This window comes from Phascolarctos cinereus, unplaced genomic scaffold (assembly GCF_003287225.1).
Source record: "Phascolarctos cinereus isolate Bilbo 61053 unplaced genomic scaffold, phaCin_HiC Scaffold_7;HRSCAF=346, whole genome shotgun sequence".
NCBI classification, from domain to species: Eukaryota; Metazoa; Chordata; class Mammalia; order Diprotodontia; family Phascolarctidae; genus Phascolarctos; species Phascolarctos cinereus.
Window position 1 is genome coordinate 79,470,925 of NW_027556180.1, and position 22,972 is coordinate 79,493,896.

The 22,972-nt window shown below is 35.1% G+C and overlaps 1 protein-coding gene across 2 annotated transcripts in view; it reads right to left on the minus strand.

The window, feature by feature from the left end:
- The window catches only part of CREB1 (cAMP responsive element binding protein 1), a 91,006-nt gene that overhangs the window by 38,356 nt on the left and 29,678 nt on the right, over nucleotides 1-22,972 (minus strand). For both annotated transcript variants that reach the window (XR_013483359.1, XM_021008676.2), the window contains exons 3-5: nucleotides 21,613-21,759; nucleotides 11,481-11,581; nucleotides 4,331-4,473 (exon numbers count right to left, since the gene is read on the minus strand). Coding sequence is in view for 1 of the 2 variants with exons in the window: in XM_021008676.2 (XP_020864335.1) it covers nucleotides 4,331-4,473; nucleotides 11,481-11,581; nucleotides 21,613-21,759 (391 nt within the window). In the remaining variant the exon portion in view is untranslated. The remainder of the gene's footprint in view (nucleotides 1-4,330; nucleotides 4,474-11,480; nucleotides 11,582-21,612; nucleotides 21,760-22,972) is intronic.

Here is a 22,972-nt window from a genome sequence, read left to right on the forward strand (position 1 = left end):
AATTATATGTGGAAGAGTTCTCACAAAGGTGTGAGTCCATGCTTATTATTTCATTCTGTTAATGTAATTATTAACTATCACTTACCTGACAGAAAATAATGTAATCACATCTGTTACTCAAAAAGAGCACTAAGATAACTACTCATCTGTAGTAAGTGGAAAAGTACTCTCAAGACCTTACAAAGGATATGTAGGTATGTCACTATTTTTATTGTTATTATTATAACAGAGATAATAATACTTGTACTAGCCATCTCACTGGGCTGTTCTAAGGCAAATATTTTATAAAGCTCTAGTGATATTGAAATGCAAAGTGCTGCTACCAGGATCCCACTTTATAGCATTACTTCATAAAATTAAGCACTTAACTGACTCAATGAAAAAGCCAAAATCATTTGTTACTGTATGTCAAAAAATGACTACAGCAGCAATGCAAAACAATGCTTTTTGGGAAAACTGCAAAGATATTCTTACAAACCAACACTAAAGATTTGAGTGGCTAAATACTAACTAATAAAATAATCAACAAGCATTTATTAAGTATCTACTCCATGCTAGCATTGAAAGGCAAAGACAAAAATAATCTCTCCTTTCATGGAGCTTACATTTTATTGCAGAAGACAACAGGTGTATATAATACCCCCACCTCCACCCCAGAATAAATGCAAAATAAACAAGAGGGGGTTTTGGCATGGTTAAACTAAACTACTAATCTTAAATGCCCCCTTGAAGCTCTTCTTCCTACTTAATTTAAATATAATATTTTATGGTAGTTATTCCTCAAGTAATTCCTTCAAGGGATAGAAGTCACAAAATGATTTTCAGACAACACTACTTTTAAGATAGGATTAAAATTTAACCAAACCAGCAGAGACAATATACAAAGATTATTGATATGGATTTGTTTTTTATATGACTCTCTACCTTCAAGCTTTAAGACAAATTTCTAAGTAAGTGTTCTCCAAGTTTTTTGGTCATCCACCTCATCAGTAAAAAAGTTCGAATATGCAGTCCCAATATGTGTGTATTTATACATAAATTATATACAAATACCATACTAATAGTTATATTATAAAAATAATTTTTTTTAAAGTGGGAATGGGGTGAGGGGAGACAGTGTACAGACAGAGAATTCAGCTGCTACATCTACCTGAATAGTGGTTAAGTTTTACCTGCTAGTGGTGGAAGAGGAAGGAATAAGAAAGTATTATATGACACTGGGTGAAGGGAGTAGCTGAGTTATGCATACACAAGACCATCACTGGCTGTCTCAGGATAAGTAAAATATGCCCCATTTCTCACCCTACAACTGGTTGACCACAGAGGTGTCGGGGTCAGAAGAAGCCTTTGCTTCTGTGACTGTGATTCGAATGGACAAACATTCTCTTGCCCAGTCTCAGTGAGTATCCTTTATGCTAGTGCCCCTGCCCCCTTCCAACTCTACATGAGAGACATAGCTTGAACCTGTCTCAGACACTTTACTAGCTGTGTGTCCTTGGGCTAGTCACTTAAACCTCTCTGAGCTTCAGTTTCCAAAATGAAAGGGTGAAGTCTTTTCTAATTCTAAGTCTACAATTTTATGAGATTAACGAGAACAGTATTCAAATCAACACTATCATATCCATTATCAATCAACTGTCCTATGAATCGAATCACCAATCACTTTAACATGTCTGTTAAAGACTTTCTTGGCCACCCAATGTTATCTTCCCTTAATGTTCATGCTCATTAATGCTCATTAAAGAGACTATTTTAATAGTAGTTTGTATCCCAAGCATTTAGCAATGAGCTCTTTCTTTCTTTCATGACAAAGTATCCCTAGTATATATATCTCCTACTCTGTAGACCACTAATCTAAAGAACTAGAAACACTGAATTTATATCTATGTTAGCTACACTCTTTTTACTTGGGGAAAAAAAATCAAGCTATCATGGTAATTACTAGGAAATCACTGGAGTTAGAAGGTGTAGTTCTGCTCCTTTAGCAGAAGATAACTGCACAAGAGAGATAGAGAGAAAATATTTACATCAGCTAAAACCTCTAATTTTAGGCATATGCCAGTAAGCATTATATTCTCCATCTATAAAATGAGGGAAACAGCCTTGATAGCCTTCCAGATTCATATCTGTGAAATATTTCTGTAAAATTATTAGGTGAAAGAAACTTTTCCCTAAGTTCTCTTTTAAATCTATCAGTTGGTTAGCACAATGATAAAAACTATTTTCCCAAACTGACTAGACTATGTAGAATGTATCATCAGTTTTCTTAAGATTACTGGCTTTGGAGTCAGAGGATATGGGTGCAAATCCCGCCTCTGACACTTAATACTTGTGTAACTTTCAGCAAGTCATTTAACTTAATTGGGCTTCTGAGTTCTAGAGGTAGGGATCTTGAGTCAGGGGATCTTGGCTCTAGCCCTCACTTTAATACTAACTACCTGTATATTCCTCAACAAGCTATATCTCTTTATAACCTCTCCATGCTTCAGATTTTGCTTCTGTAAAGTTATAATAATCAGACTTGCGCAGAGTTTTTGTAATTATCAAACAGAATAGGGGATGTTACTATACTTTGCAAAATATCAAGATCTAGAAAGACAGAAGGTACAATGAATTCTCTATAGTCTTCCCTTCTTGGTCAATCAGTCTTCTAATAGATCCTTATTCCCTTCCTGACTGGTACTTTTCCCCTACCTTAAAAAAAAAACCGTGCATAAACTCCCTCCCATCATAACTCTATTCACTATTTAACTCTTTCCCCTCTGTAATCAACTCATCTTCACTTAACTTTCTTTCAATTTAAATACCAAGGCAGTAATGACACAGATTATAATGGCTGTAATCACAAGTTTATTATTGCTACGATTACATATTATAAAAATTCTATAAAAAGGGCAATACTTTATTTTTAAAATATTCTGTTCATTTCCATTCTCCATAAATCTCTTCCTTTTTGATCTAAAGTATTTAGGTAATGGATAAGTGGAAATACGTTTCTTTTCATATTTAAGTTATTTTAAAACTCTGTTCCTTTTGCCTTTGAAAAATTTCAATTAGGAATGGCAAAATAAGTTCTTAAAGCAATAAGCAAGATTGATAAGGCCTGAGTAGGGAAGGGGAGCATTTTAGAGATTATTCCTTTGGAGAGCGATAAATTTTTAAATTAGAGATACTAGAAAACTAATAGTACCTGGGCTGAAAACATGACTTCAAGCCTGGAGAGCTGTGAACTGGCATTCATTGCTGAGGCACAAAGCACTCCAAACAACTGAGCTATACCATTCAGGGAGTTAGGGACATGGATGAAAATCAACATATAAATTTACTTACATATTCTTGAAAGCAAAGCCAGGAAGCTAAATGATGGGCAACACCAAGTTTTATATAAAAGGTATAGAAATTGAAGGGGTCTAAGTGAGAGAATTGGACAACAGAATATATCCACTATGAAAGGAAATCTCTAAATTTTTCAAGAGGGAATTTTATCTCTGAGAAGCAAAAAGCAGGTCCTCTTATTTTCAACAGTTTTCTATGTTAGGCCCACTATATTACCAAATAGAACTATATCAACTACTACTTTACACTAGAGATAGATTTGAATATGGCGAGCCACTACAACCAACCTTGAAAAAAAATTCAGAGATGGGAGTCCTTTCCAAAACTACACTATGGGGAAAGAATTCATTTTTAGAGATGAAAAGGAGGAAGGGTTACCTTTAGTCTTAAATGTATTCAAAATATATTTTCTTCATCTGAATACATTCTTTATACTGTATGAGTTGAAAATAGGGGTTATTTTGTTCATCTTAGAATCTCCATAACTTAGCACACAGTAGGTACTTAATTTTTGTTGAAATGAATTACTAAGTAAACTTAAGGAGAGATACACCTTTAAAAAAAATGAACCTACACATTGTAGTTACATTATACACTTTTGGAAAACAGTTTGTGTCATTGTTCAGTTGTGTCCAACTCTTCATAACCCCATTTGGGGCTTTCATGGCAAAAATACTGCAGTAGTTTGCCATTTCCTTCTCCAATTCATTTTACAGATGGGGAACCTGAGGCAAACAAGGTTAAGTGACTTGCCCAGGGTCACACAGCTAGTAAGTGTATGAGGCCATATTTGAACTTAGGTCTTCCTGACTTCAGGCTGTGCTACACAACTGCCCCCAGAAAACAGTTACTGCCCTTTATACAGAAGACAATGGCAAGAGAAATGTAAACAGCTAGAATGAAAAATCATATTGCATACATTTTGTAAACTCAAGAAGAATTTAGCCCCTCACTCTTCTCTTAGCTTCTCTAGATATAAATGTATATTACTCACTGTATTGCCCACTGCTAGTCTGGTAGATTGGAGTTGGCACTGTCACAGTTGTAATGGCTGGTGCTGATGTCTCTTCTTCAGACTTTTCTTCTTCAATCCTTGGCACTCCAGGTGCATCTGAGGATAAGTCATTCAAAATTTTCCTAGAAGAATAGTAAGCCATACAAATCAACATAAAAGTAAAACAAAGCGCCCTAGATAAAACCAAGGCAATAAAAAAGAAAGTTCAGAGAATAACAAAAAGTTACTAGCGGTTATGACTGACCACAAATTTGGGAAACTGGAGATTTACTAACTAAATAATGCATTTTACAAAAAACAAAAACAAAAAACCCCAAACACATAAACATTGTTAGAGTTAATACAATGATTAATTTTAGATTAAAAAGGTTTCATATAGTTTGTGTCAAAAAAGTAACTACTTTGAGGACAGCCTAGTACAATTGAAAGAGTCCTGGTTTTGAAGTTAATAGACTTGTGTTCCAATATTGGCTCTGTCATTTACTACCTGTGATGTACTGAACAACTAACTTAAACTCTCTGGGCTTCAGTCCGCTTCCAGTCCTAAAGCTATAATCCTACTGGAAGTAAAGTATGCCATTCATCATCATGAATTTGATAGCAAAAGCACAGTAATTTACTATGTGAATGAAGTCACTGCTAATGCCTTAAAAGACACTGTACTATCATATACACGAACACATGGAATGATGCTATAGATCAATATTTTCACCATTTTGAAGTGGAGGGGATTGGACCTACAATTTAATTGATACTAGAACTTCACATGAGGAAACTTCTTCTCTGACTATAGATTGGTACTTGCTTTGCAATTTACAGAGTTGTCTGGTGCACTGAGGGTTTCAAGGCTTGCTCACGGTCATATACTCAGTGTGTGTCAGAAGGAGACCTTGAGCCCAGGTCTTCCTGAGTCCCAAGACCAGCTCTCTCTTTCTTATGCCATGCTTCCTTCCTAGTTTCATAACATCAATCACACATTTTAATCATACCCCATTATCATGTCATGAAATCCAACCAGAAGGACTGATTTTAAAAAATAAAAAAAGAGTAAGCAATGAGTGGTTATTAGTAATCCAGCTAAGTTTGAGCCCCAGGCGGATTAACTTCTGATTAGTATGCTTTATGTGGCCATATTCCCTTCCTTTTTTTGCACTGGTCATTTTACATGCCCAGAATGTACTCCCTACTTACCTGCACCTTAGAGTCTCTCTCTCTTTAAGACCACCTCAAGCACCATCTTCTGCATGAAGGCTTACCTGATCCCCCCAACTGACAGGGATCTTCTCTCCAAAAACAGCTTCTATTTAATGGTTTTGTGTGTATGTATACACATTTATTTCACATTTATGTTGTATGTATTTATATGTCTACTTTTGTCTCTCTCATTAGAATGTACGCTCTTTGCAAGTAGAGATGGTTTCATTCTTTATACTTGTATGCCTAGAGCCCAGCACAGTGCCCAGCACACAGCAGGACTTTAACTGATGTTTGTTAATTAATAGTTAGTTCCGTCTACCTTGTTTGTGTGAAACAAGGCTTGGATGAAAACAACTGTCAAAGAACTAAGATCAATGCACTGACTAATCACCACTCCAGAAGATAAATCCATAAATCCAGATGAATCATGCTTCCCACTTCTCTGCAGAGAGGTACTGGACTAGAGACACAGAAACATATGCGTGTATTTCCGACACAGACAACATGTGGATTTGTTTTACTTGACTATAATTGTTCTTTTCAAGGGAGAAAAGGGGTACTCTGGTAAGCAGAAACATTTAACGACTGACTCTGGGAAAAATATATATGCAGGACCCACTTTTAAGTTTAAGCTACATTATTAACATGTCCAGACAATCAACAAATCAAACATTGATTTGTAGAATTTGATTTATGAGGTATAAATGCTCACACTAAAAATTTTACAATAGGTTCAGAGCCTGCACAAATCGGCTCCAGCATATTCCTGCAGGGAGGGACTGCCTTCTTTTTTTTGTTAAAGAGTAGGTGGATAGTAATATTAAAATAATGTAAGAAAAGCAAAAAACCCAACAAGAATGAATCATGTAAAAATACACAGAAGAGAGGAGTTTAAAAGCGGACATAGATAAGGCAAACGACATAAACGATTCAGTTTCCATATGCTTTTCCTTTCTGCTCAGTCATATAGGGAATTGTTCATGTTTGTCAAATTCACAATAATAAAGGAAAAATTTTAAATGTGATTAAAGTCAATTCAATAAGAATATGCTAAAGGTATACTTTGTGTTAGCTTGGAATTAGATGCTATTGGGGAATTTAAAAATGCATGCACAATCCCTAGCCTTTAGGAGTTAAAATTCTTGTTGGAGAGAGAAGACAGAAACACATTACAAAGTTGTGTAGGATTTAATTAGTGAGAGATGAGAGTTAGGACACTGCAGACAGAATAGTATTATGGACACAAAGCCAGAAACAGTGAGTTTCTGGAATGGTAAGGAAGTTAACCTAGCAAAAGGACCATGTTGAAGAATAGGGGGACTGTTAATTTTTTTACAAGATTTGTTTTTCCTTTTTTCACTGGGATGGTGGGGAAGAGGAAGAGAGGGCACCTAGTGATAGTGTTTCTCTACTTCTCCCCCAAAAAAGACCCAAATGTATAAAAATATTTATAGCCGCTTTTTGTTATAGCAAAGAACTGGAAATTGAAGGTACTCCCATCAATTGGGGAATGGATGAACAAATTATGATATATGAATGTAATAGAATACTACTGTACCATAATAAATGAAAAAAGATAGATCTGGGAAGACTGATATGAACTGATGCCAAATGAAGTGGAGAATCAGGAGAATAATTAAAACAATAACAATATTGCAAATAAAAACAATTTTGAAAGATTTAAGTATCAATGTAATGCAATGACAAACCACAGAGGATGATACTACCCATTTTCTGACAGAGAGGTGACAGCTGCAAGTTGCAGAAAACATTCTTTTTTTGAATACAGCTAATGGTAGTAATTTGTTTTGCTTGGATAATCATATCTGTTATATGGATTTTGATTTACTCTCCCCCCTTAAAAAAATGGGGAGAGAAAGGGGAAAGGTGGGGACTAGGGATAGGGTTGCCAAAAGAAGAAAAAGAAAAGAGAGAAAAGAAGGTCATTTAAGCATTAAAAAAAAATGCACATACTCTTTCACCCAACAATACCACTTCTAGGAGGGCATCCCAAAAAAATCATAAAAACAGGAAAAGGACTCACGTGTACAAAAATATTTATAGCAGCTCTTTCTGTGGTGGCAAAGAATTGGAAAATTGAGGGGATGCCCATCAAGTGGGGAATGGCTAAACAAGCTGTGGTATATGAACGTAATGTAATACCATTGTACTATAAGAAATGATGAGCTGGAGGGCTTCAGAAAGACCTGGAAAGACTTATATGAACTGATGCTGAGTGAAATGAGCAGAACCAGGAGAACATTGTACATAGCAACAGCCATACTGTGAGATAACCGACTTTGATAGACTTAGCTCTTTTCAGCAATGCAAGGATCTAAGACAACTGCAAAACACTCATGATGGAAAATGCTGTCCACACCGAGAAAAAGAACCATGCAGCCTGAAAGCAGATGGATGCATACTATTTGCTCTCCTTTTCTTTTTTCTTGTGGCTCCTCTCATTAGTTCAATTCTTCTACACATCATAACTAATGTGAAAATATGCTTAATATGAATGTGTAAGTAGAGCCTATATCAGATTACATGCTGTCTTGGGGCAGGGGGAGGAAAGGGAGGAGAAAGTTTAAAACTCAAAATCTCATGGAAGTGAATGTTGAAAACTAAAAATAAATTATTTTAAAAAAAAACAAAAAAAAGGATAGATGAAATAGTGAATCAATTCTGAATTCAGCACCTAAGGATAACTGAAATCACTGAAGAGATTGACTAATGACGTAACCCAGTTTTATGGGTAATAGTTGATAGATTTACTAGATTTGAACAGGTTAGAGTATTTCTCCCCCTGGTAATCTCTCCAACTACTCCAAAATGGAAAATTTTGCTGTTGTATGATCACTGCTATAATCAGTGAACACATGCCATTTAAAAGTAGCATAAAATTGGCAAGAAAAAGTATGATTTATTTTGCTTTGGGAGAATTTCAGAGAGAATCATAACCAGTACATCTGATAATTTAGATCAGATAGAAAATCCTTCAGCAATCTACAAATAAGAAGCGTGTATTTAATAAAAAATAATTCAATAGTTATTATGATTGCTTTTTACTACTTGGTTATATATCATATGCATAATAGCAATAAAAAAACATAATTCTTACTTGTGTCTTCTGCACTGCTTTAATAATTACCAAAAAAAAAATGCACAGAAGGGAATGAAAAGGCCAAAAGACAAAGACAATAAGAATTGTTTTAAAAATTACATGTTGGGGGCATCTAGGTGGAGCCGTGGGTAGAGCACCAGCCCTGAAGTTAGGAGGACCTGAGTTCAAATCCCATCTCAGACCAAACATGTGACACTTACTAGCTGTGTGACCCTGGGTAAGTCACTTAACCCCAACTGCCTTTTAAAAAAAAAGTTACATGTTGAATGATGACATAAATTTGAAAAATTATTGATAGGGGAAGCTAGAAGTGATGAGTTTTCTGAGGACGAGAATATACAGAAAATAACTGATGGTATAAAAGCATAGGAGAGGTGGCACAATGGATAGAGAGCACTAGGCCTGGAGACAGGAAGAAACATCTTCCAGAAAGTGAACAGCAATTAAGAAGCTCTTGATGAGGGTGAAAAAGGAGAGTGTAAGAGCTGGCTTGAAGCTTAATATCACAAAAGCTAAGATCTTGATAACTGGTCCCATCACTTCCTGGAAAACAGAGGGAGAAGAAATGGAAGCAGTGTCAGATTTGATATTCTTGGGCTCAAAGGTCACTACAGATGGTGACTGCAGCCATGAATTTAAAAGATGCTTGTTCCTTGGAAGGCAAATCTGGAGAGCATACTAAAAAGCAGATTATCACCTTGTCAACAAAGGTCCAAAAATCAAAGCTAGGTCTTTTTGATGGAAATGTATGGGGCTGTGAGAGTTGGACGGTAAGGAAAGCTAAGCACTGCAGAATTGACGATTTTGAATTGTGGTGCTGAAGAAGACTTGAGAGTCCTTGGATAGCAAGGAGGTCAAATCAGTCAATACTTACAGCAATTAATTGAGGCTATTCACTGGAAGGTCAAACACTGAAGCTGAAATACTTTGGCCCAAAAATGAGAATACCCTCATGTTGGGAAAGACTGAAGGCAAAAGGAAAAGGGGATGGCAGAGGATAAAATGGATAGATAGTATCATGGAAACAATGAACAAGAACTTGGACAGACTTCAAAAGATAGGGGAGGATAAAAGGGTCCATGAGGTCACAAAGAGGTGGACAGGACTGAGTGATTGAACAACAACAACATGGGAGTATAAACCTTATGGAACATCCAAGCAAGAAGAACAATAAACCAGAAAAAGCAACTGGAAAGGTAGGAGAAGCAGTCTAGTACAGTATCATGGAATTCAGGTAGGAGGATAGATTTATGGGAGAAAGGGATCTATGAAGTTACTGACATATGTGTTGCTGAGTCACTTTTCAGTTGTGTTTGATTCTTTTTGACCTCATTTGGAGTTTTCTTGGTAAAGATCTCCAGCTCATTTTATAGATGAGGAAACTGAAGCAAACAGACTTAAGTGACTTGCCCAGGGACACATAGCTAGTAATTGTCTGAAGCTGGATTTGAACTCAGAAAGATGAGTTTTCCTGACTCCAGGCCTCATACTCTATCCATGGTGCCAGCTAGCTGCCTTGAGATCATATATAACACAGAACCTTTTTTACAGACTAAGAAACTGAAGCCCAGAGAGTCAGAATAACAGAACAGCTGAGATTTAACTCATGCTCTTTGACTCCAAATCCAGTATTTGTTTTAGAAAAAAGTTCTAAGAAAAAATGGGTAGTTAATAGCCCAAGAGGAGAATAAAGCCTCAGAAACAGTCATTAGATTTGACAATGTCATCTTTGAAAAAGAAGCTTTGTGAAAGTGGGGATAAAAACCAGATTTCAGGAAATTAAAGAGAGAATGAGGTGGTAAAGAATTAATAGTTTAAATTAAATATTATTGCCAGAGAGAAAAAATACATATGGCTTCCTCTTACTTCCTGTTTTGATTTGCTTCATGTTAAAAAATGCAGTATAACCTGGCCTTAAGAGATACATAAAAATTTAAGTTAGAATGCTAAGTTGATATATCCTACAGGAAACAAAAAAGAGACTGACTATAAGCTGGTAAAAATATACCCACTTCAAGAAGAGAGTGAATTCAGTTAAGCAAAATTCCTGAAGGTTTCAATATTGGTTTATAAACATACATTTAGGAACCTGAATTTAGCTCCAAAGAAATGAACTGAACTGATTTGTCTTTAGACAATTAAAACAGACTACAAATAAGATGCAGCAGTTATTCTCCAGTTCCTTAAAAGAGCACAGAGAAACGCACATAAATGAGATATGACCAATAACGTTAGCTATATATAGGGTAATGAGAAACAATATGGCACAGCAGACAGAACCTTGTGGAGTCAGGAAAGCCTGGGTTTAAGTTCTGCCACTGACAAAAACCAGTTGTGTGACCACGGGCAGTTCACTTAACCTCTCAGTGACCTGGACAATTCTCTAAGATACTAAGTTGAATAAATGATGCTGATCAACAGTGGTAGAGAAAACTTTCCCACAGAGGTGTTTTTTAGGCTGAAAACACACGTCCAGGTCTATCCTCTCCACAACAGAAAACAAAAAAGTTGATTATCACCACTATTAATTTTAGTAAGGGAATTTGTGGAATTTTCCTTCATCTACGGTTCGAGCAAGGGGGAATCCTCACAGATCAAAGGACTCCAATGGCCAGAAGCAGTATTTATAAAGTAAAGTAGTATTGTAAAAAGAGCCCTGGACTGGTCTGCTACTACCTGAACTCAAAGTCTTCATTACTAACCCTTTAATTTGAAAGATGGTATCCATTATTCCCAAGAGCTGAGGTTGTATACAATCCATAACACCAGCCTCTAAACACAAGGCCATACACATTGTTTGAATTTCTGTACCTGTATGAGGGCCTCCTTGAAAGAATTTCTCTTCTTTTTTGAGAATCTGTGACACTATCTACTGATTCCTGTGAATCTTCACTCTCTGCAATAGTAGAAATCTGAAAAGAAACAAAATTGTACCACTTCAATTGAGCTCAGTTCACATAGTTATTTCACATATAAGAGAAAGTCAAGAACATAAGCAACATACTTTGGATGGAATAAAGGGTTCCACAAAAAAGATTAATGCTCATTCCTTTTGTCTCTCAGTCTCTTACCATGTAGAGGGCAAATATTCTCAAATAACTTATAAGATCTATAAGAATTTGTCAATGTTACCTTCATACTTAAACAAAAGAAGTCCTGAAGGAAGTTAATCTTGAGTAGACTAGTCATTTAACTTTGAAAGGCCCTTCAGTTTCCTCATCTTGTAAAATATAAGGCTCGGGAAGCTCTACAGGAGTCATGCAAGAACAATACTTCATAGTCACTGGAATGTTATACAACTGTATAATATTTACTTTATTGTAAATATTGAAAGTGGTCAACAGTCTTATTTTTTCTTTAAAAACAAAACCAAAAAACCTGACCTTTAAAATGCTAATTACTAACCACAGAGGTTTTCAACACTTCTTCATCCTTAAATCTAATCTGCCGAGATTAAACCAACAGTCCCAGCAACTTAATTAGGGAAAATTATTCCTGGGCCGGCCTTGGCATTAAACCATGCATCATTACTCCAAAGTCTGATCAGATCAAGCCAATGATGTAGTGGAGGTTCTCCATTCAAATGGTGTGGTGCATCAGTTTAATTGATTTCTTCATCGAAATTTGCTCTAAAATGTGTTCACAGAGTTCCTGTCTCTTGGTAGGTAGACTCCCAAATATTTTATACTGTGTGTAGCTATTTCAAATGGAATTTCTCTACTTCTTGCTGCTGGACTTTGTTGGTAATACATAGAAATAGTGATGTGGGTTTATTTTATATCCTGTAATTTCACTTAGGTTGTTAATTACTTCAACTAGCTTAGCTGAATTCTCTTAGGGTTCTCATCAAATCATCTACCAAGAGTGCTAAGTTTTATTTCCTCATTGCCTATTTTTATTCTTTCAATTTCTTTTTCTTGTCTTATGGTGTTAGCATTTCTTTTTTTTTCCATTTTATTAATTTATTTTGATTTATCAACAATCACTTCCATATGCTTTTGAGTTTAAAACTTTTCTCCCCCTTCCTCCTTACCACCCTCTCCAAGACCATGCTCAATCTGATATAGGCTATACATTTACATTCCTATTAAACATATTTTCACATTAGTGATGTTGTAAGTAAAAATTAAAACCAACAGGAGGAACCATCAGAAAGAGGAAACAAAAGTCAACAGAAGAGAAAAAAAAATATCAATTCAACTTCCATAGTTCTTTCTTTGCATGTGGATAGCATTTTCTTCACGAGGCCTCTGGAGATGTCTTAGATTCTTGTATTGCTGAGAAGGGTTAAGTTTATCAATATTAGTCATCGCACAATGTGGCTGTTATTGTGTACAACGTTCTCTTGGTTCTGCTCACTTCACTCAGCACCAGACCATACAAGTCTTTTCAGATTTTTCTGAAGTCAGCCTGTTCATCATTTCTTATAGCATAATAGTATTCCATGACATTCACGTACCACAACTTGCTCAGCCACTTCCCAACTGATGGGCATCCTCTCAATTTCCAATTCTTTGCCACCACAAAAAGAACTGCTATGAATATTTTTGTACATGTGGGTCCTTTTCCCATTATTAAAGATAATGACAACAATGAGACAACATAACAAAATTTGTTGTGGGATGCAGCCAAAGCAGTAAGAAAGGAAACATATATATCTCTAAATGCTTATATCAATAAAAGAGAAAGGGGCAGCTAGGTGGCACAGTGTATAGAGCACCCACCCTGGAGTCAGGAGGACCTGAGTTCAAATCAGGTCTCAGACCAGACACTTGACACTTACTACCTGTGTGACTCTGGGCAAGTCACTTAACTCCAATTGCCTCACCAAAAAAAATAAAGTAATTAAATTTTAAAAATAAAAGAGAGAAAGGACATCAATGAATTAGGCATGCAACTAAAAAAAACAAGAAAAAAATCCCTATCTAAACCACAGAATAGAAATTGTGGAAATCAAAGGATTAATAAAATTGAAAGTTTTTTTTAAAAAATTGAACTAATAAAATTAGGAGCTGGTTTTATAGCCCTTTGGGCATAGTTACAAATTGTTCTCCAAAATGGTTGGATCATTTCACAACTCCACCAACAATGTATCAGTGTTCCAATTTTCCCACACCTTCTCCAACATTTATCATTTTCCTGTTTTGTCATGTTGGCCAATCTGATAGGTGTGATGTGGTACCTCAGAGTTGTTTTGATTTGCCTTTCTCTAATCAATAATGATTTGGAGCATTTTTTCATATGACTATTGACGGCTTTAATTTCTTCATCTGAGAACCATCTGTTCATATCCTTTGACCATTTATCAATTGGGGAATGGCTTGTATTCTTATAAATTTGACTTAATTCTTTATATATTTTAGAAATGAGGCCTTTAGGTGATAGCATTTCCAACATAATATTGAGTAATAATGATGATAATGGACATCCTTGTTTCACCCTGATCTAATTGGAAAGGCTTCTATTTCATCTCCATTACAGATAATGGCTATCGATATACTGTACTTATCATTTTAAGAAAATCTCCATTCATTCCTATACTTTCTAGTGTTTTTTTTTCAAATAGGAATGGGTGTGGTATTTTGTCAAAAGCTTTTTCTCATCTATTAATATAACCACATGATTTTTGTTGTTTTCATTATTGATACCAGACAATTATGCTTTAAGTTTTCCTAATATTCAATCAGCCCTGCATTCCTGATATAAATACCACCTGGTCATAGTAATGATCTTTGTGATACATTGCTGTAATCTCATTGCTAATAACATTCTATTTAATAGTTATAATTAGTATTCTAAAATTTTAATGTTTTATTTATTTGTATCAATATTCATTATATTTATTAGGCAAACTGGGTTATAGTTTTCTGTTTTTGCTCTCCTGGTTTAGGTATCAAAACCATATTTGCATCATAAAAGAAATTTTGTAGAAATTTCTTAGCCTATTTCCCCCCCCCAATACTTTATATAGTATTAGGATTAATTGTTCCTTAAATGCTTGGTAGAATTCACTTGTAAATCCACCTGGTCCTGGGGATCTTTTCTTAGGGAGCTCACTGATGGTTGCTCAATTTGTTTTTCTTTTTTCTTTTTAATTTTTTTTTTATTAATTAATTTCTGGTTTTCAACATTCACCTCCATAAGCTTTTGAGTTTTAAATTTTCTCACCCTCCCTCCTCACTACCCCCTACTCCAGATGGCATGCAATCTGATATAGGCTATACATACACATTCCTATTAAACATTTTCACATTAGTAATATTGTAACGAAGAATCAGAACCAATAGGAGGAACCACAAGAAAGAAGAAACAAAATAAAACAGAAGAGCAAACAGTGTGCTTCGATCTGGATTCAAACTCCATAGTTCTTCCTCTGGATGTGGATAGCATTTTCCATCACGAGACTTTTGGAGATGTCTTACATCCTTGCATTGCTGACAAGAGCTAAGTCTATCAACATTAGTCATCGTACAACGTGGCTGATTCTGAGTACAACTTACTCCTGGTTCTGCTCACTTCACTCAGCATCAGTCCATACATGTCTTTCCAGGTTTTTCTGAAGTCTGCTTGCTCATCTTTTCTTATAGCACAAAAGTATTCCATTACATTCATATACCACAACTTGTTCATCATTTTTGTTTTTCTAAGATGGTTATTTAAGTATTCTATTTCCTCTTCTGTTAATCTGGGCAATTAATATTTTCATAAATATTCATCCATTTCAATTAGATTGTCAGTTTTACTGGCATTTAAGTGGGTAAACTAATTCCTAGTAATTGCTTTAATTTCATTTTCATTGGTGGTGCAATCAACCTTTTCATTTTTTGATACTGGTAATTTGGTTTTCTTTCTTTCTGAAAAATAAAATTAACTAATGGTTGTTTTAATTGTCTTTTTACCCTCCACAAAACCAGCTCCTAATTTTATTAGTTCAATTTTTTAAAAAAAACTTTCAATTTTATTAATCCTTTGATTTCCACAATTTCTATTCTGGGGTTTAGATAGGGATTTTTTTCTTGTTTTTTTTAGTTGCATGCCTAATTCATTGATGTCCTTTCTCTCTTTTATTTTTAAAATTTAATTACTTTATTTTTTTTGGTGAGGCAATTGGAGTTAAGTGACTTGCCCAGAGTCACACAGGTAGTAAGTGTCAAGTGTCTGGTCTGAGACCTGATTTGAACTCAGGTCCTCCTGACTCCAGGGTGGGTGCTCTATACACTGTGCCACCTAGCTGCCCCTTTCTCTTTTATTGATATAAGCATTTAGAGATATATATGTTTCCTTTCTTACTGCTTTGGCTGCATCCCACAACAAATTTTGTTATGTTGTCTCATTGTTGTCATTATCTTTAATAAAATTATTGTTTCTATGATTTGTTTTGACCCACTCATTCTTTAGGATTATTTACTTTTCAAGGTCCTTTATCGAATGTAATTTTTATTGCATTATGGTCCCCAAAGGCTGTATCTAATATTTCTGCATTTGTTCGTGAGGTTGTTATACCCTAATACATAGTCAATTTTTTGTGAGGGTGCCATACAGAGGTAAAAAAAGGTATACTTTCTTCTATTCCCACTCATTTTTCCCCTGAGTTCTGTGATACCTAACTTTTCTAAAATTCTATTTATTTCCTAAATGGTTAGATTGTCCAAGTCTGAAAAGTGGGGGATACTCACCAGTATAGTTTTACTGTCTATGTCCTCCTGTAATTAATTTAATTTTTCCTTCAAGAATGAGAATGCTATGTCATTTGTTGCATATATGTTTAGTCTTGATGTTGCTTGTATAGTTTTACTGTCTATGTCCTCCTGTAATTAATTTAATTTTTCCTTCAAGAATGAGAATGCTATGTCATTTGTTGCATATATGTTTAGTCTTGATATTGCTTGTCTATGGTACATTTCAGCAAAATTTAACTTCTCCATTTCTCTTTCCTAATTAGGTCTATTTTTGCTTTTGCTTTGTCTGAGATCATGATTGCTACCCCTGCCTTTTTTTTTTAACTTCAGTTAAAGCATACTAGATATCTAACTCTGTATATGCTTTTCTGTTTCAAATGTGTCTTTAGTAAACCACATATTACTTGATCTTGGTTTCTAATCCATTCTATTATTTTCTTGGCTTTTATGGGTGAGTCAATTCCATTCAAATTCACAGTTATGACTGCTAAATGTACATTTTCCTCTATCCTATTCTCTTCAAATTTTTTTAACCCTGTTCTCTACTTTAAAAAAAAATCTGTTTAGCTTTTGTTCACTGCCTCCTTTAATTTATTGCTCCCGCTCCTACTTTTCTGTTGGTTAAGATTAACACTATAACCCACAGTGGGCATATATAGATTTTTTTAAAATGAGAGTGAGGTTCAACGGCTGCCTCCTACCCTTCATTCTAAAAACTCTTCCTTGTGCACCTCTTTTATGTGAGAAAATCTTCCCCATTCTTCCTCTCCCTTCCCTTCTCCCAATACATCCTTTTCCTCTCAACCTTTCATCCTTTTTTTTGAGATCATCTCAACATAACAGACTCACATTTATGCCCTCTGTCTCTTTCTACCTGACCTAACAATGATAAAGTTCACCCTCCCATACAGAAATGTAAACACTTTAATAAGTTTCTCAGAATTTTTCATTCAAGGTTACCTTTTTAAGCTTCTCTTTGAGTCTTGTGTTTGAATTTCAAATTTTTTATTCAGCTCTGCTCTTTTCATCAGGAATGCTTGAAAGTCCTCTATTTCATTAAACATACATTTCCATCCCCTATAGGATTATATTCAGTTTTGCTGGGTAGGTATACTTGGTTAAAATCCTAGCTCTTTTGCTTTCTGGAATACCATATTCCAAACTCTCTACTCCTTTATTATGGTAGATACTAACTGTTTTGTGATTCTGACTATGGGTCCATGGTATTTGAATTCTTTCTTTCTAGATGCTTGCATAATTTTTTTTGTGACCTGGGAGTTCTGGAATTTAGCTATCATATTCCTACTACAAGTTTTCATTTTGGGATTTCTTTCAGGAGGTGGCTGGTAGATTCTTACAATTCTATTTTGCACTCTGGTTCTATTCTATCTGGGCAGTTTTACTTTATGATTTTCACATAGCCTCTTTAAGCTAAGGGGTCCCATGACAGCCTCAACCAAATTTTTACTTACAACTACCTTTTGCTATCCCCAATGCTTTATTTAACCCTAGGGTCCATCCCAAAGGACTCTTTAATTCAATTTATGGCTTTATAATTATTCTAAGGTACTTCATTTAAAAATAAAATTTTGGTTCATTCTATATAGGGATGATAAAGTTATTGCATGACATATTAAATATTTATTAAACACTGAAATTAGGCGCATTTATACAGTGGAGTAGGTTATTTGTCTTCCTTCAAATGACAAGTTATAATTATTTCAGCAGATTTGGGATCTCATCTCACTGGCATTAGTACTTCCCTCTATTGGTGCAAGATCACAAATGACCCACACTCTTTTATCTAGTGAAACTCCTGACCACAGATGTCCATAAATCTTCCCTATAGGATTTGTTGTCTACACATACTAGTAATAAATGATACTGTAATGTAATCAGAAAACAACTTCACCTGATCTCTTTCTTCCTCTCTATAGATCTACTAGGCTCTTCTATAGTTACTATGCTAACATTGTAAAGTGGTCTCCACTTAGAATATTTTTTATTACCTTCACTTATCTCATCAGCACACATACTCCTTCTACTGGTAAATATCACAATCCATCTGTCACCTCTCATCTTGAATATTTTTTGCCTATATCTCTCTACAGATCCTATATTGAGAATACATCTGCTGTGCTAGAAACTTTCCCAAATCATTTAGATTTAGAACCATGATTTTAAGATATCCTCAGTCATGCTTTATTTCATTTTCATCTCTCTTCTCTATGGCCTTTTTGACAATGGACTCAAGGTGCATAAGGAGACATATTTTTGGACAAAGTTACTGTGTACATTCATTTTGCTTGACTATGCTTATTTGTTACAAGGTTGCCCCCCCCCCCTTATAAAATTTCTTTTGGTTTTTAGGAGGAAGGCATGGTTTTTGAGGAGTTAAGTGATTCTTCTAATTATCTCTCCCTGAACTGTTTTCCAGGTTGGTTGTTTTTGATGTCAGGTATGTTACATTTGCTTCTATTCCTTAATCTTCTGATTGTGTTTTTACTTTTGTCTTATGGAATCAGTGTTTTCTTTTTGGTCTATTTTTGTTTTAATGGAGTTGGTTACTTGGGTAAGGTTTACCACTTTCTCTTCAAAGCTCTTTATTTTCCTTCCAATTCTTTGATTAATTTCTTCTAGGTGTTTAGATAGCCCTTGTGGGAAAAAACCATCTTCTCTTTTGAGTTATTTCTTGCAGTTCTTAGGTAGGCACACATTTTTTTAGAGATCTCTATTTCTACAATAATTTTTTTTATAATGGTGGGTATTTTGATTTTTTTCATCTCACTAGCTTTAGATCTTGAAATGGTGCTTTATGACAAGGCAGTACTTTTGGGTGATGCCTGGTGTCCCCTAGGGTTTCTGCGCTGACTTCCACTTCTAGAGTTAGGTCTTTATGATCTCTGAGATTGAGAGTGTTGGCTCTGCAGTGCCCTCTCTGATGTTGCAGGATAGAGTGCTAGGAACTGCCAAACCCCTAGACGCTTGGGTTTTCCCAGCCAATGAGTTACCACTCTCTGCGGCTGCTAAGGTCTCCAACTTGAAGCTTTTTCAAGGGATTCTTCAACTTTGATGCCTCTGGACAATGTCTTAAAGGTTTCTGTGGTACTTGTCATGTTGGGAAACAGGGTTTATTTGCCTGCATATGGACTGGCTTTGCTGGTGGCTCTCTTTTGGGGGGGGTGAGGCAACTGGGGCTAGGTGACAGGTCCAGGCTGGATTTGAACTCAGGTCCTCTTGACTCCAAGGCCAGAGCTCTATCTACTGTGCCACCTAGCTGCCCCATGGCTCTCTTTCTTATCTTATCTTGCTCACAAGATTCTTTCTGGCTAACATTTTATGCTATTCTGGGGTGGAAGAAGTCACTTACCATAGTTTCTTAATATTCAGTATGGTGTAAATTTCATTGGGAGTACATTATATGGGAACTGGGGAGTCTGTATCTTTTATTCAGACAGGTATCTTGGATCCTTTTACTTTCATATGCAAATGTTCCCTGAAAATATTTAGCTTAGCCAGGATTTATGTGTAAAACTTTCTAGGAATTTATTTTTTCCTTTCTCCTCCTTGGTAATGTTTTGCAAATGAGTTTATACTCTAAGCTAGCATTGAACTTGGCTGCTACATCTCTGCTCAGGCAGAAAATAAAGTGCTTGGTGAGTTTCTGGGCTCTTTTGGCCTCCTCATTTGGGCAACCACTTCATATTGGTTGCTTCCTTAAAAAAATAGTGATAATCAGAGTTAAGAGCTTTACCTTAGCCACTTTCACATTTTTTGAATCAACACCATAAAACTGATCAGATGGGAGTTTCTGCAATTGAGCATTAGTAGTTTCATATTCATTTATTATTGATTTTGACTTTTGCTCTACTCACTTTATGTTTTGGCTACACGAAGACAGCCAACTGTGAAATGGCTTCACAAAAATCATTATTAGTCCTATCTTGTAAGTTAAGATGTAGTCAATTTCATTTATTTTGTGATATTGTTCAATGCTTGCTATTTTTAATGCCTTGTTTCAAAAAGAAAATATTAATGATATATCAATGAGAACACCAATAGCAACATTTGACCTCTAATTTCTTCATCCTAAACCTTATCTTTCAAAATCATTTTTGATGGGTTTTTTTTTGCTCATTTTTGTACTTAAGTCAATGATTATTAAAGCAAATGCTGCTTTCGGCAGGGCTAAAGGATTTTGAGTCTGAGAAGCGATAACAGTACTTAAATTTTTTTTTTATTCTGCTAATAATTTTTTTGAAATCTTTTTTAATATTTACTTCCCCCCAATTACGTGTAAAAACAATTTTAAACATGTTTTTTAAAATTCTGAGTTCCAAATTCTCTCCTGACTTCAAAAGCCAAACAATCTGATAAAGATTATACCTGTTATGGCATGCAAAAACACATTTCCATATTAGTCATTTTTGTGAAAGAAAACTCAGACAAAAAACCACAAAGCTTTAAGTTTAAAAAAGTATGCTTTGCTCTGCATTCATACTCCATCAGTTCTTTCTCTGGAGATGGATAGCATTTTTCATTGTAAGTACCTGTGAACTGTCTTAAAATCACTGTATTGCTGAGAATAGCTAGGTTATTCACAGCTGATCATTGTACAATACTGCTGTTACTACATACAATGTTCTCCTGGTTCTGCTCATTTCCCTTCGCATCAGTATAATCCTATACAACAGTATTCCACCATAATCATAAACCACAACTTGTTTAGGCATTCCCCAGTTGATGGGCATTCAACAGTACTTTTTTTTTTTAAGCATCTTGTCAGGATGTTAAATATTCAACCTAATTAAATATCTATAAGCACAGTCCCTGAGATTCTCATTCTTTGCTAATAACTTTGTTGTTTTTCTGCTATCTCGCCTAATTGCAGCAGGGACATTTCATTTAGGAGAGGTGCTGAAGTCAGTCAAAGTTAGCATCAAAATTTAATAACATAAGAGCTGTTTCTTCAATACCTTAACCAAGACACACTGAATGCTGAAATGCCTGGTGGAATAATACAGTCTGATTCTATCTCTACATTATTTGGAAAGTATGTTAGGTATAAGATAACAAATATTGATCAAAAGAAACAAAAAAAAAACACAGCAAGGAGGGGTAGGCACAGGAAACAAGTGTTTACTTCTGAGATAAAACCACATTACTACGTATGTTTGAATTATTACCAGTTTTTAAAAAAGGAGATCAGTAAGGCTGTATGAAGCTTATACATATTCAGATTGAAGACTCTTTCATATGCATACCTGAACAGTTTGGACTTGAGGAGACTGAATAACTGATGGCTGGGCCGCCTGAATAACTCCATGGACTTGAACGGTTTGCCCATTAGGGAGCTGCACTAAGGTCACTGTTGGAGCAGATGAAGTTGCATGAGCTGCTGGCATAGAAACCTACAAAAATAGAGAAAATGTTATAACAGATACATTAGAGCTAATAACAGCAGCTCAAAATCATGTAGCACTTTATTAGACGGCAGTTCATGTGACAAAAGTTACAGTGAATTTTACAGACTCAATAAGCCAATAGAATGATATCTAAACTGCATTATGAGTGGCACGATGAGCAAGGTCTTTCCCAGTGTTTCTCACATAGCATTTAACTCATATAGTGCTTTATAAATGTTTATTGAATGAATGAATGCTGTCCCCTTGTATTCTGTTCTGCTTAAAGCACATCTAGAAAATTGTGTTTAGTTTGGATTCCCAAGTTAGGAAAGGTAATAATAAGATGTAGAACAAACAGGATGATGAAGGGCCTCAAGTTTATGCCACATCATGAATAGTTAAACGGACTGGAGATGTTTGGGCTGAAGAAGAAAATTATTAAGGGGAACATAATAGGATTTGAAGAGCTGTTACATGAAAGAGGAATCAGAAATTTTTTTGGGGGGCCCAGAGTAGGAACAATGGGTAGAAGTTGTAAAGAAGCTAATTTAGGCTTGATATAAAAATCTCCTAATAATAAGAGTTGTAGAAAGGTAATGGATATCTTACCTTAGGAACCGTTTGCTGAAGGTCATCAAGCAAAGGATGGATTACTCCCTATCAGATATGATTCAAAGGGAATTTTTTTTAGGAATGGTTTAAACAAAGGTTCCAACTTGGAAATTCTGATTCTGTACTATCTTTACAACAACTCTTGAACTAATAAGTGCCAAGTACTAATACCCTTATTTTACCAAGGTTAAGTGACTTTCCTTGGATCACAGAAGTGGAAAAGATCAGTAGGTCCTAAAATCAGTTTCTCTAACTTTAAACTCTTTCCTAGGTACTACTCATTTTCAAAACTAAAATTATTTTCAACAACAAAAATATGATGTTAACTGGGAAATATTCTACTATGTACAAGAAATTAGCTATGAAATGTTAACATTTTTTAAATAACTGAATATACTTGTTTCTTCTTCTATTATTTGATCCTACAGCAGACCCTTCAGGAAGAAAATGAAGTACTCTGCATAGTTCCAAACTTTGGGTTTAGCTTAAAGATGACGTTTCCAATACCAATGTTAAAAGTAACTGAAATATAAAAATGAATTTTTTATACTATTAAACATTATTTTAAAAAGTTATTTTAAAAAGTTATAATAAACAAAGTTATTCC